This window comes from Chiloscyllium plagiosum, unplaced genomic scaffold (genome assembly GCF_037043375.1).
Source record: "Chiloscyllium plagiosum isolate Xiang-an unplaced genomic scaffold, Cpla_swu_hap1 HiC_scaffold_18, whole genome shotgun sequence".
Classification (NCBI taxonomy): domain Eukaryota; kingdom Metazoa; phylum Chordata; class Chondrichthyes; order Orectolobiformes; family Hemiscylliidae; genus Chiloscyllium; species Chiloscyllium plagiosum.
The window spans coordinates 66471329-66486214 of record NW_028270156.1 but is presented as its reverse complement, the minus strand read 5'-3'; the positions used below and the strand labels follow the sequence as shown (position 1 = coordinate 66486214).

At 52.3% G+C, this 14886-nt stretch overlaps 1 protein-coding gene across 8 annotated transcripts in view; it reads left to right on the top strand.

Annotated features, from left to right (window-relative positions):
- The window catches only part of dgkza (diacylglycerol kinase, zeta a), a 553752-nt gene that overhangs the window by 257694 nt on the left and 281172 nt on the right, over window positions 1-14886 (top strand). For all 8 annotated transcript variants that reach the window (XM_087996765.1, XM_087996764.1, XM_087996762.1 and 5 more), the window contains 6 exons: window positions 230-301; window positions 1782-1898; window positions 3560-3631; window positions 5670-5765; window positions 12863-12945; window positions 14398-14458. In XM_087996765.1, the coding sequence (XP_087852891.1) occupies window positions 230-301; window positions 1782-1898; window positions 3560-3631; window positions 5670-5765; window positions 12863-12945; window positions 14398-14458 (501 nt within the window). The remainder of the gene's footprint in view (window positions 1-229; window positions 302-1781; window positions 1899-3559; window positions 3632-5669; window positions 5766-12862; window positions 12946-14397; window positions 14459-14886) is intronic.

The following is a 14886-nucleotide window of genomic DNA, read 5'->3' as shown; positions in this document are numbered from 1 at the left end:
TTTACGGTATAGAAGGTGACCACTCCACTCCCTTTTGAATGCCTCGATTGAAGCTGTGCCCACCACAATCTTAGACGGTGCATTCCAGGCACGAACCACTTGCTACCCCTAAAAAAAGCCTTTAGTAAATATTTAGGTTTCTCTGAATTCATGGCATGTTGGGACTGACTTTGGTATCCTTGTGAGTCACTTCCTTCCCATCACTTTTTATGTCTTTTTTTTTAAACAGGGTTTTCAGCAAAAGTTTGCTTTTCACAGCAAGGAGATTGTTGCGATCAGCTGCTCCTGGTGTAAACAGGCTGTAAGTTTTACATTTCTGTTTTTGACACAGTCTGCTGCTAAGTAGATCACCCTGGGGGTATTCAGCAAAGTTGAGCAGTCTCAGTGGATGAAGATGATTTGGTGGCTCAGTGGTTGGCACTGCTGCCTCACAGCGCAAGGGACCCAGGTTCGATTCCACCCTCTGGCGACTGTCTGTGTGGAGCTTGCACATTCCCCCTGTTTCTGTATGGGTTTCCTCTGGGTGCCCCGGTTTCTTCCCATGGTCCAAAGATGAGCAGGTTAGGTGGATTGGCCGTGCTAAATTGCTTACTGCTTAGGGACGTAGAAATGTAGGGTCACACGGATAGGGTAGAGCTGGGGTTTAGGTGGGAAACTGTTGGGAGGGCCAGTGTGGACTTGATGGGCCAAATGGCTTCGAAACTGAAGGCATTCGAAAACCCAGAGATAATGTTTCAGCTCAATGCTGTTTATCAGAAGTGGGCGATGTTATGGATGAACAGCTTTCAGTTCAAAGACCTTTGATAGGCAGGGGCAGGAATGATGTAGAAGATCAAAGATATGCAAGTGACCAATATTGGAAGGAGTTTAATGCTCTGAAGAATTTCTCTCTTTGGATCTGCTCTGGCTGCATCTGGTGCATCTAAACTTCTTAGTTATGAAATTAAGTTCTCTTATAACTGATTGATTGATTGATTGATTGATTGTTTTTCTGTCTGTTTCAACTTTGTAGAATTATAGAGTCCCTACAGTGTGGAAAGAGGCCCTGCGACCCAACAAGTCCACACTGACCCTCTGAAGAGTAACCCACCTAGACCCATTCCCCGACCCTATTACGCTCCATTTCCCCTGACTAACGCTCCAAACCTACACGTCCCTGGACACTAGGGGACAATTTAGCGTGGCCAATTCACCTAACCTGCGCATCTTTGGACTGTGGGAGGAAACCGGAGCACCCGGAGGAAACCCCACGCAGACACAGGGAGAATATCTGTGTGGAGTTTGCACAGTCACCCGAGGCTGGAACTGAACCTGGGGGGGGGGGGTTATCCTGGCGCTGTGAGGCAGCAGTGCTAACCACTGAGCCACCGTGCCGTTCTCATGCAATTTTACTTGCCTCGTGCAATTTTAACACCGGGTGTAGGGGGTAAAAACATCTATATTTTAGCCCATGCATAAGAATTATTGAAAAGCAGCTCACAGTCCAGAAGGACAAACAATTGTGCTGGCAGATGAGAGATCTAAGGTTGTGGATTGTACTGTGTCTTGACTCCTGGCCTCAAAGTGCAGAAGCCAAGACTGATTGTTTAAACATGACACATCGTTAACCTACATTGCATCCTTATGTCGTGGCTCCTTCTTGTGCTGGGACACTGCCAAGATATTGCTGAGCAGTCGGACATACAGTGGAAAGGTGATGCGTGAGGTTCAAAGTGGACAGGTACGATCCCTGGAAAGCTTAATGATTTACTTGAGATGCTTCCTTTATCCTTTCCCTGCAGTATCACAACAAGGTAACCTGTTTCATGCTGCAACACATCGAGGAGCCCTGTACGCTGGGTGCTCATGCTGCTGTTATTGTTCCACCAACGTGGATCATTCGGGTGAGACGGGCACAGGTGAGGACTACTTTCCCAGTCGACCATCTCCCTGCTCTGAGCTGATCCTCTCTGTCCCTGATCCCGCTCTGAGCTGATCCACTCTGTCCCTGATCCCGCTCTGAGCTGACCCTCTCTGTCCCTGATCCCGCTCTGAGCTGATCCTCTCTGTCCCTGATCCCGCTCTGAGCTGATCCACTCTGTCCCTGATCCCGCTCTGAGCTGATCCTCTCTGTCCCTGATCCCGCTCTGAGCTGACCCTCTCTGTGTCTGCTCCTGCTCTGAGCTGACCCTCTCTGTGTCTGCTCCTGCTCTGAGCTGACCCTCTCTGTGTCTGCTCCTGCTCTGAGCTGACCCCCCTGTGTCTGCTCCTGCTCTGAGCTGACCCTCTCTGTGTCTGCTCCTGCTCTGAGCTGACCCCCCTGTGTTGATCCCGCTCTGAGCTGACCCTCTCTGTCCCTGATCCTGCTCTGAGCTGACCCCCCTGTGTTGATCCCGCTCTGAGCTGACCCTCTCTGTCCCTGATCCTGCTCTGAGCTGAGCCCCCTGTGTCTGCTCCTGCTCTGAGCTGACCCTCTCTGTCCTTGATCCTACTCTGAGCTGACCCTCTCTGTCCTTGACCCTGCTCTGAGCTGACCCTCTCTGTCCCTGATCCTACTCTGAGCTGACCCTCTCTGTCCCTGACCCTGCTCTGAGCTGACCCTCTCTGTCCCTGATCCTGCTCTGAGCTGACCCTCTCTGTCCCTGATCCTACTCTGAGCTGACCCTCTCTGTCCCTGACCCTGCTCTGAGCTGACCCTCTCTGTCCCTGATCCTACTCTGAGCTGACCCTCTCTGTCCCTGATCCTACTCTGAGCTGACCCCCTCTGTCCCTGACCCTGCTCTGAGCTGACCCTCTCTGTCCCTGCTCCTGCTCTGAGCTGACCCTCTCTGTCCCTGATCCCGCTCTGAGCTGACCCTCTCTGTCCCTGACCCTGCTCTGAGCTGACCCTCTCTGTCCCTGATCCTACTCTGAGCTGACCCTCTCTGTCCCTGATCCTACTCTGAGCTGACCCTCTCTGTCCCTGACCCTGCTCTGAGCTGACCCTCTCTGTCCCTGATCCTACTCTGAGCTGACCCTCTCTGTCCTTGACCCTGCTCTGAGCTGACCCTCTCTGTCCCTGATCCTACTCTGAGCTGACCCTCTCTGTCCCTGCTCCTGCTCTGAGCTGACCCTCTCTGTCCCTGACCCTGCTCTGAGCTGACCCTCTCTGTCCCTGACCCTGCTCTGAGCTGACCCTCTCTGTCCCTGATCCTACTCTGAGCTGACCCTCTCTGTCCCTGATCCCGCTCTGAGCTGACCCTCTCTGTCCCTGACCCTGCTCTGAGCTGACCCTCTCTGTCCCTGATCCTACTCTGAGCTGACCCTCTCTGTCCCTGATCCTACTCTGAGCTGACCCCCTCTGTCCCTGATCCTACTCTGAGCTGACCCCCTCTGTCCCTGATCCTATTCTGAGCTGACCCCCCCTGTGTTTGATCCCGCTCTGAGCTGACCCCCCTGTGTCTGCTCCTGCTCTGAGCTGACCCCCTCTGTCCCTGATCCTATTCTGAGCTGACCCCCCATGTGTTTGATCCTGCTCTGAGCTGGCCCTCTGATCACCTCTAACTTCTCTCTGGTCTCTGTCTCTCTGTTTTTGTCTCAGAATTCACTGAAGTCCAGTAAAAAGAAAAAGCGGACATCATTTAAAAGGAAATCGAGCAAGAAAGGAGCCGAGGTACGCCACTCTCTCACTTTCTAGTTTATTGTTTGATGTTACCGTGAAGCTGAGGTTTGAATGTTGTGACAGGGCAGGAATGTTTGAGTTAGTATGAGAAATAAAAAGGAATAAAATGGGCAGAGGTTGTGAGGAACAGTCACTGGACCTGAAACATTAACTCTGATTTCTCTGTACAGCTGCTGAGCTTTTCCAGCAATTTCTGTTTTTGTTCTGATTTACAGCGCCCACTGGTTTGAGGCATACTTGGCCCATAGAAAGATGGTTATGGTTGTGGTTGCTGGAGGTCAGTCATCTCAGTTCCAAGGCAATTCTGCAGGAGGTCCTCAGGCAATGTCCTAGGCCCAACCATCTTCAGCTGCTTCATCAATGACCTGTGCATGTTCAAATGCAGCAAGATCTGGACAACATCCAGACTTAGGCTGACAAGTGACAAGTAACATTTATACCACAGAAATACCAGGCAATAACTATCTCCGATAAGTGACAATTGAAGCACTATCCTTTATATTCAATGGTGTAACAGTCACTGAATCTCCCAATGTCAGCATCCTGGAGGTTCCATTGACCAGAAACACAACTGGACTCTCCACATTAACACAGTGACCACAAGAGTAGGTCAGAGGCTAGGAATACTGCAGTAGGTAACCGACCTCCTGACTCTCCAAAGCCTGTCCATCATCTCCAAGGCTCAAGTCAGGATTGTGATGGAATGTTTCCCGCTTTCCTGGATGAGTGCTGCTCCAACAACACCCCAGAAGATTGACACCATCCAGGACAAAGCAGCCCGCTTGATTGGCACCACATCCACAAAGCATCCGCTCCCTCCACCACTGACACTCATAGCTCGTATAACTGCTGCTAATAAGATGCACTGCAGAAATTCACCATAAGATCCTCAGACAGCAAAACCAGGTCCATCTAGAAGGAGAAGGGCAGCAGATACATGGGAACACCACCACCTGCAATTTCCCCACCAAGCCACTCTCCATCCTGACTTGGAAAGGTATCACTGTTCCTTCAGTGTCGCTGGGTCAAAGTTGTGGAATTCCCTCCCTAACAGCATTGTGGGTCTACCTACAGCATGTGGACTGCAACAGTTCAAGAAGGTAGCTCACCCCCACCTTCTCAAGGGCAACTAGGGACAGGCAATAAATGCTGGTCCAGCCAGTGACCCCCCACATCCCATGAGTGAATTAAAAAAAAGTCCCAGACCACATTTTTTTGAAAATTGGGTAAGCTGTTTTGCCCAGGAATGTTTACAAGAAATTATTGCCCGAGGACGTAATATGACTGAATAAATCTGTGTTTGTGTGTGTGTGTGTGTGTATATATACACAAGTCCTTTCAAGTATTTAATGATCTGCTGGATCTTCAGTCCTGTCAGAATCTGATGTTGTTGTGGTGTGAAGTCCCACTGCAGAGCCATGTGCACATTGTCCCCGCTGACCCTCCAGTGCTGTCACAAGGAAGTGAGACACAGTTGGATGGGCGGGTTGCCCCCTCAGATGTCAAAGAATTCCTGGAAGAGCAGGGGAGTTATCCCCAGTGCTTGTTATTCCATTAACATTGCAATAAATATTAATATTTATTGCTAATATCTCATTGGTGTTTGTAGGACGTCGGTATTCCACCTTACAGCTCATGACAGCAAAGCTCTTAATTGACAGCAAAGCATTTTGGGACATCGTCAAGTCATGATCAAAGATACCAATCCAAATCTCTCTTCTACAGCTGAGGCCTCATCATTTGTTGTCCCCTAGCCAAAGACCTCTGTGAACTGTTTAAACTGAGAATGTACTTTTGTTTAGCCATACCTGCAGTCCCACTTTCCCGCACCAATTGATTTCTATTTCGTGGCCATCTTGAAGTGTAGGGCAATATTCTTGCATTTATAAAGCAAGTGTTTCTGTATGGTGAGCTTTCTCGTGTATGTTTACATGCCCAGTATTACCACTGCTTTTTATATTCTCCCCCCTCCGTGCGTGGATAAGTTTGTGTCGATTTTCTAAACTCGCTCTTTTCTCTTGTCAAACAGGAAGGAAGATGGAGGCCCTTTATCATAAAGCCCATCCCATCCTCATTGATGAAACCACTGCTGGTGTTTGTCAATCCCAAGAGTGGAGGAAATCAGGTGTGTGGACCCTCTGTCTGATGGAGCAGTAATGTACAAGTGTGGGCAGCTCACTTAGACATGAGCTAACTGAAAAACGTGTCCTCCAATACCCTGGACTCAGCATTTGGAGTAACTGCCTATATGTCCGTCCCTTTGTCTGTCTCTGTCTTTGTATCTGGATCTCTCTCGCCCTCCCCCTCGCCCTCATCCTCTGTGTGTGTGTGTGTGTGTGTGTGTGTGTGTGTGTGTGTGTGTGTGTGTGTGTGTCTCTCTCTCTCTTTCTCTCTCTCTCTCTCTGTATCTCCTCTCTCTATCTTTGCATCTGTCTGCATCTCTGCCTGTCTTTCTGGCCCTACGTGTCTGGCTCGTTTTCTTTGCGTCTCCCTCTGACATGCACTCTCTGCGTGCCTTGCTCGCTCGCGCGCGCTCGCTCTCTCTCTCTCTCGCTCTCACGCGCTCTCACGCGCTCTCTCGCTCTCACGCTCTCTCTCGCGCTCTCTCTCGCTCTCTCTCGCTCTCTCTCGCTCTCTCTCGCTCTCTCTCGCTCTCTCTCGCGCTCTCTCGCGCTCTCTCGCGCTCTCTCGCGCTCTCTCGCGCTCTCTCGCGCTCTCTCGCGCTCTCTCGCGCTCTCACGCGCTCTTGCTCGCTCTCTCTCTTGCTCGCTCTCTCTCTCGGTCGCTCTCTCTCGGTCGCTCTCTCTCGGTCGCTCTCTCTCGGTCGCTCTCTCTCGGTCGCTCTCTCTCGGTCGCTCTCTCTCTCGGTCTCTCTCTCGGTCTCTCTCTCGGTCTCGCTCTCGGTCTCGCTCTCGGTCTCGCTCTCGGTCTCGCTCTCGCTCTCACGCGCTCTCACGCGCTCTCACGCGCTCTCACGCGCTCTCACGCGCTCTCTCGTGCTCTCTCGTGCTCTCTCGCTCTCTCTCGCTCTCTCTCGCTCTCTCTCGCTCTCTCTCGCTCTCTCTCGCGCTCTCTCGCGCTCTCTCGCGCTCTCTCGCGCTCTCTCGCGCTCTCTCGCTCTCTCTCGCGCTCTCTCGCGCTCTCTCGCGCTCTCTCGCTCTCTTGCTCGCTCTCTCGATCGCTCTCTCTCTCGGTCGCTCTCTCTCGGTCGCTCTCTCTCGGTCGCTCTCGGTCGCTCTCTCTCGGTCGCTCTCTCTCGGTCGCTCTCCCTCTCGGTCTCTCTCTCGGTCTCGCTCACGCTCTCACGCGCTCTCACGCGCTCTCGCGCTCTCTCGCTCTCTCGCTCTCACGCGCTCTCTCGCGCTCTCTCGCGCTCTCTCTCGCGCTCTCTCGCGCTCTCACGCGCTCTCACGCGCTCTCTCGCGCTCTCTCGCGCTCTCTCGCGCTCTCTCGCGCTCTCTCGCGCTCTCTCTCGCGCTCTCTCGCGCTCTCTCGCGCTCTCTCGCGCTCTCTCGCGCTCTCTCTCGCGCTCTCTCGCGCTCTCTCGCGCTCTCTCGCGCTCTCACGCGCTCTCACGCGCTCTCTCGCGCTCTCTCGCGCTCTCTCGCGCTCTCTCGCTCTCTCTCGCTCTCTCTCGCTCTCACGCGCTCTCTCGCTCTCACGCTCTCTCGCGCTCTCTCGCTCTCTTGCTCGCTCTCTCGCTCGCTCTCTCTCTCTGTCGCTCTCTCTCGGTCGCTCTCTCTCGGTCGCTCTCTCTCGGTCGCTCTCTCTCGGTCGCTCTCTCTCGGTCGCTCTCTCTCGGTCGCTCTCTCTCGGTCGCTCTCTCTCGGTCGCTCTCTCTCGGTCGCTCTCTCTCTCGGTCTCTCTCTCGGTCTCGCTCTCTCGCGCTCTCTCGCGCTCTCACGCGCTCTCACGCGCTCTCACGCGCTCTCTCGCGCTCTCTCGCGCTCTCTCGCGCTCTCTCTCGCGCTCTCACGCGTTCTCACGCGCTCTCTCGCGCTCTCTCGCGCTCTCTCGCGCTCTCTCTCGCGCTCTCTCTCGCGCTCTCTCTCGCGCTCTCTCGCGCTCTCTCGCGCTCTCTCGCGCTCTCACGCGCTCTCTCGCGCTCTCTCGCGCTCTCTCGCGCTCTCTCGCGCTCTCTCGCTCTCTCTCGCTCTCACGCGCTCTCTCGCTCTCACGCGCTCTCACGCTCTCACGCTCTCACGCGCTCTCACGCTCTCTCGCGCTCTCTCGCGCTCTCTCGCGCTCTCTCGCTCTCTCTCGCTCTCACGCGCTCTCTCGCTCTCACGCGCTCTCTCGCTCTCTCGCTCTCACGCTCTCACGCGCTCTCTCGCGCTCTCTCGCTCTCTCTCGCTCTCTCTCGCTCTCTCTCGCTCTCTCTCGCGCTCTCGCGCTCTCACGCGCTCTCACGCGCTCTCACGCGCTCTCACGCGCTCTCACGCGCTCTCACGCGCTCTCTCGCTCTCACGCGCTCTCTCGCTCTCACGCGCTCTCTCGCTCTCACGCTCTCTCACGCTCTCACGCGCTCTCTCGCGCTCTCTCGCGCTCTCTCGCTCTCTCGCGCTCTCACGCGCTCTCACGCGCTCTCACGCGCTCTCACGCGCTCTCACGCGCTCTCTCGCTCTCACGCGCTCTCTCGCTCTCACGCGCTCTCTCGCTCTCTCGCTCTCTCGCTCTCTCGCTCTCACGCGCGCTCACGCGCTCACGCGCTCTCTCGCTCTCTCGCTATCTCGCGCTCTCGCGCGCGCGCGCTCTCGCTCTCTCGCGCTCTCGCGCTCTGCATCTCTCTTGCTTTCTGCCTCTCTCTCTCGCTCTCACTTTGTGTGTCTCGCCTGCTGTTTGCAGGTCTCGCCCGCTCTCACTCTCTCTGCATCGTGCTCTCTCGCGCTCTCTCTCTCTTGCGCGCTCTCTCTCTCTTGCGCGCTCTCTCTCTCTCTTGCGCGCTCTCTCTCTCTCTTGCGCGCGCTCTCTCTCTCGCGCGCGCGCTCTCTCTCTCGCGCGCGCGCTCTGCATCTCACTTGCACTCTATGTCTCTGCGCCTTGCTTGTGCGCTCTTTCTCCGTGTCTCGCTGATGTGCTCTCTCTCTCTCTGCGTCTCGCTTGTGCTGTCTGTTTCTCTGCATCTCGCTTGTGCGCTGTCTCTCTTTGCATCTCCCTCGTGCTCCGTCTGCGTCTTTCTTGCTCTCTGTGTCTTGCTTGCTCACTCTCTGTCTCTGCATCTCACTCGCTCTCACTGCAGCTCGTTTGCTCTCTGTCCCTGCATCTCGTTCGCTTGCCCACGCGCTCGCTCTCTCTATCTCTCTCGATCTCTCTCTGCGTCTCGCTTGCTCTGTCTCTGTCGTTCTTTCTGCATCTTGCTCTCTTTCTCTCTCTCTCTATCTGCATCATGTGCTTTCTCTGCTTCTCGCTCGTGTTCTCACCTGCTCTCTCGCTCTGCGACTCGCTCATGCTCTCTGCATCGTGCTCACTCTGTCTCTTCGTCTCGCTCTTGCACTCTCCGCATCTCGCTCGCACTCTATCTCGCTCACACTTTCTGCGTGTTGCTCGCGCTCTGTCTCTGCATCTCATGCACTCTCCCTCTCTCGTCCCGCTCGCTCTCACAAGCGCTGTCTTTCTGCGTCTCGCTCGCTTTCTCTGTGACTTTCTTGCTGTCTCTGCGTCTCTCTTGCTCGCTCGTTCTGTCTGTTTCGCTCGCTCACTCACTCTATTTCGCTCACATGCTCTGTCTCGCTCGCTCGCTTGCTCTATGTCTCGCTTGTTCACTCTGTCTCGCTCACTTGCTCGCTATGTCTGTCTCTCACGCTTGGTCTGTTTGTCTCGATCGCCCATTCGCTCTGTTTGTCTTGCTCACTGGCCATGGCTGTCTTGCTCTGTCTCACTCACTCTTCTGCTCGGTTTTGCTTGCTCGCTCTGTCCGTCTCGCTGGCCCTCTCTGTCACTCGCTGTGTTTTGCTCGCTTGCTCTGTCTGTCTCTCAGATTTGCTCTGTCTTGCTTGTTCGTAGGCCCTGTCTGTCTGTCTCGCTCGCTCACTCTGTCTCACTCGCGCTTGCCTGCTCTCTCTGTCTCGCCCACTCTGTCTCTCTCACTTGTTTGCTCTATCTGGCTCACTCTGTCTCACTTTCTCGCTCGCTGTGTCTTGCTTCATCTCACATGCTGTCTTGCTCTGTCTCGCTCGCTGGCCCTGTCTGTCTCCTCGCTCTGTCTGTCTCGCTCGCAGGTTCTGTCTTGCTTGTTTGCTCTGTCTGTCTCGCTTGTTATGCGCTCTCTCTGTCTTGCTCGCTCTCTGTCTCACTTGTTGCTCGCTCTCTCGCTCTGTCTGTCTCGCTTGTTGCTCGCTCTCTCGCTCTGTCTTGCTCACTCTGTCTGGTTCGCTTGCAATCTTGCTCTGTCTCATTCACTCTAGCTCGCTCGTTCTGTCTCGCACACTGGCCCTGTCTGTCTCGTTTGCTCTCTTTTGTTCGCCCTCTCGCTCTGTCCTGCTCGCTCTGTCTGTCTGTCTCTCGCTCGGTCGGTCGGTCTGTCTGTCTGTGTCTCGCTTGCTCGGTCTGTCTCGCTTGCTGACCCTGTCTGTCTGTCTCGCTCTGTCTGTCCCTACCTCTTGCTCTCACTGCCTCTCTAGCTTTCTCTGTGTCTCACTCATTCACTCTGTCTTATTCACTTGTTTGCTCTGTCTGTCTCTCATATTTGGTCTGTCTGTTTCGCTCGCTCGCTCTGTCTCGCTCACTGGCCATGGCTGTCTCACTCGCTCTCTTGCTCGGTTTTGCTCACTCTGTCTCTCTCGCATGCCCTCTCTGTCTTGCTTGTTCGTAGGCCCTGTCTGTCTGTCTCGCTCGCTCACTTGCCCTGTCTCACTCGCGGTTGCCCATTTTGTCTGTCTCACTCGTAGGCTCTGTCTGTCTGGCTTGCTCTCGCTCTGTCTCACTTGTGCCCTCACTCTGGCTCGCTCGCTTGCTTGCTCTGTCTCACTCGCTGGCCCTGTCTGTCTCGTTCGCTCTCTATCTCAGTCCCGTTCGTGCTCTTGCTCTGCCTTTCTCGCTCAGACTGTCCTGCTCGCTCGGACTATCCAGAGGTGTGTTGCCCTCTGGTGGAGCTTTGCTGTTGGCTGAAGCAGTCACTCATTTAGTGGATGCAAAAAAAATTCCCTATCGCACTGCCTGCGGGGCAATAACCAGTCACAAAGGTGGATGATCTCTGAGTGGCAGCACTCCCAGGATGCTAACACTCATCAAACAGAGATGGCTCACACCAGATTGGAAAATGGCTGCATACCCAAAGAGCTGGAAGTTTTTGTTGCAAACGTTTCGTCCCCTGGCTAGGCGACATCATCAGTGCTTGGGAGCCTCCTGCGAAGCGCTTCTTTGATGTTTCCTCCGGTGTTTATAGTGGTCTGTCCCTGCCGCTTCCGGTTGTCAGTTTCAGCTGTCCGCTGTAGTGGTTGGTATATTGGGTCCAGGTCGATGTGTTTGTTGATGGAGTTTGTGGATGAATGCCATGCCTCTAGGAATTCCCTGGCTGTTCTCTGTCTGGCTTGCCCTATAATGGTAGTGTTGTCCCAGTCGAATTCATGTTGCTTGTTGTTTGCGTGTGTGGCTACTAAGGATAGCTGGTCGTGTCGTTTCGTGGCTAGTTATACAGGAAAGCCACACACACAGACCAAGTCCTAAACTATGAAAGTAACCACCCCAACACACACAAATGAAGCTGCATCAGGACACTATTCAAAAGGGCCACAACACACTGCAGTACACCAGAACTGCAAAAAGAAGAAGAGGAACACCTATACAAGGTATTCGCCAAAAACGGATACCCGCGCAACTTCATCAACAGATGCCTAAGAGAAAGACCACGGAACGAGGACATACCACAACCAAAAGGACTAGCCACACTACCATACATCAGGAGCATCTCAGAACTGACAGCCAGACTACTGCGACCCCTAGGACTCATAACGGCACACAAACCAACAGCCATGCTTAGACAACAACTCACCAGAACGAAGGACCCGATAACCAACATGAGCAAAACTAATGTAGTGTACAAAATACCATGCAAGGACAGCAGAAAACACTATATAGGACAAACAGGAAGACAGCTAACAATCCGCATACATGAACATCAACTAGCCAGGAAACGGCACGACCAGCTATCCTTAGTAGCCACACACGCAGACAACAAGCAACATGAATTCGACTGGGACAACACTACTATCATAGGGCAAGCCAGACAGAGAACAGCCAGGGAATTCCTAGAGGCATGGCATTCATCCACAAACTCCATCAACAAACACATCGACCTGGACCCAATATACCAACCACTACAGCGGACAGCTGAAACTGACAACCGGAAGCGGCAGGGACAGACCACGATAAACACCGGAGGAAACATCAAAGAAGCGCTTCGCAGGAGGCTCCCAAGCACCGATGACGTCGCCTAGCCAGGGGACGAAACGTTTGCAACAAAAACTTCCAGCTCGGCGAACAGAATCACAACAACGAGCACCCGAGCTACAAATCTTCGCACAAACTTTGAATACCCAAAGACTCTGACATGGCTAGGCTGTGAAAGTTAGACCCACTGCCCCTGAAGGAGCAGAGAAAAAAACAAACTAGGAGGTCCCTGGTCTCTCCTCCCCACAGTGGGGGAAATGAGCTGGGAGGTGAGTGTTCCAGAATGCCTGGCTTCTACAACAAGACTGGTTGCTGGGTCAGGTACACGTGGAGATGCAGCCAATCCCAGGAGAAAAGGAGCAAAAATATATTTAGCAAAAGCCCATGTGAGAATGTGTACTGACTTAACTCCTAGCTCGCCTCCAGATGATGATTCTATTTCAGAGTTCTTTTTTGTACCAAGTCTTAATCCTACAGTGGAGGTTGGTGTTAAGTATTTTGACAGCAGCTGATCAGTTTATTTCTATAGGGCATCAGTTTCTCCAAATACAAGAGAAGGATGTTGCATATCTGTATGGAGTCCACTCTGGGGTTCGTCACACCTATGGGATCCCACGCAACTAACCCTTTCTCAGTGTATATCCCATTCACAGCCACTGAGACTATTCTGCCACGAAGCTCATATCTGTGGGGCAGCTGACCCAAATCTGCAGTGAAAATGTTCACTTGAGACAGAGTGTTTGTTTGTGTCACCTTGTACAGTACAGTCCACACTTGGGTTATAGCAATGCTGGCTCTCCATGTCTCAGTTTTATTGGGTTCATTCTTTTACAGGGGGCCAAGATTATCCAGTCATTCATGTGGTATCTGAACCCAAGACAAGTGTTTGATATGTGCCAAGGAGGTCCCAAGGAGGCGTAAGTACTGGATGGGGACAAATGCCCACCAGATGGGCCAATGGGCTAAGAGGTGGCACATGGAGTTTAATTCAGATAAATGCGAGGTGCTGCGTTTTGGGAAAGCAAATCCTTGGCTTGCAGGTTCATAGCTCCTTGAAAGTGGAGTCGCAGGTAGATAGGATAGTGAAGAAGGCGTTTGGTGTGCTTTCCTTTATTGGTCAGAGTATTGAGTACCGGAGTTCTGCCATCGTGTTGAAACAGTTCATAGCTAAGTCACAAATTACATCCTAAGTGACTGTGATAAAGTTATATTTTATCTCCTCATCCTTTCGATGTAGTGAGAACTTTGAGGGTGTTTGCTTCCAAAGCAGGACCCCAAGTGAACACGGAATGCGACTTAGCTGCAAGTTTAAAATTTTGAATACGGAGAGATACATTGGCTGGAGCTCTCTGTCGAGGCCTCCAACACTGACCCCCCTCATCAACTTGAGCAAGAATCTCTGCAATTGTGTGGGAATTTTCCTTGTGTGGGTATGATTAACCTGCATTATTAGGGACAGAACATACAGAACTTTACTCTGCATCTGGCCCTGCACTTGGGAATGCATGAGCTGACACTAAAGACAGATAAAATATTTGATGTATCTGTGCTAATATCTCTTGAATTCAAATGCAAATATATAATTAATGAAGCTTTTTTTTTTGAAGGAGACTTTGTTCCCCTCCTGGAAAGTGTAATATTTAGGTTGTCGGTTTGTTCGCTGAGCTGGGGTGTGGTTTTCTGCAGATGTTTTGTCTCCTCGCTAGGTGACATCGTCAGTGCGTCTTTGATACAGGTTTGGTGGCCTGTCCCACCTGGTATTTGTATGTCTCTGTTTTTTGGTACTCTGGCTCTGAATAGTTTGTAATATTTAGTTCAGTTTCATCCTTGGCAGTGCTAGTTAAAGGGTGGTTTAACTTAAGATCCACTTAATCTTGTTGACAGATGTAGCGCAGACATCAAGTCACAGATATGTAAATGAGTTGGAGAACCGGTTATCAGATTGGAATCATTAACGTTGCGGTAGGGCGAAATGAAGTCTAACCAAAAGCATTCAGGAGCAGGTACCACAACGTGAAAGGAAGTGCATGTAATATACAGGAGCAGAAGGAGGACGTTCACTATGGTCACGGCTGTTCTGATTGTGGTCTTATTTACACTTAGCAGTTTGTGTCCCACCACCCACTCTGTAAACCTTAAAACCCTCTGCTGATCATGAATTTGTCTAACTCAGCATTGAAATGATTGGCGAATCTCCTATTGGGCTTACCTCTGGAGCCCAGGGTTCAGTGCTGGTTCCCAGGGGTTTGTCCTGTAATTCTGTAATAAGCAGGCCCTTGTTTTTACAGTTTCTGAACCAAAGAGCAGAGTCTGTGATTCCCCTGAATTTGTCTGTGTGTTTTGACACTTCTAGTTTTGCCTCTGTACAGGTTAGAGCTCTACCGGAAAGTCCAGAACTTAAGGATCCTGGCCTGTGGAGGTGACGGCACAGTAAGTATTCCACTCTATATACTCCTCTTGCTCTTAGTCAAGTATATAGCACTCTCTTGAAAGTTGACTTTCATTTCCAAACAAAGGCATTGAGATGATTGCTTAATTGTTGTATTAATGGTGAGCCTTATGCTGCAGTTGGGTGGTGGCTTGCTCGCTACACACACGGTCACCTCATCGTTTCCTGTTTCACCGCCCACTACCTCAGTCTCTTCAGAGCCTCAGTGTTCACTCACGGTCTGGACAGAGATTGACTCCCATGTCATCAATATCCTGAACACCAAGTTACCTGTCGCTCCTCACCTCCCACAACTTCCATGCTTCCATTTTTAGCCTCTCATGGATCTCCCACTCTGGTGGCTGGGCCTTTTCTGCCTAGGCCCCAAGCTCTGGAAGTTCTGCCCAAACCACCTGATTGTCCGGAATCC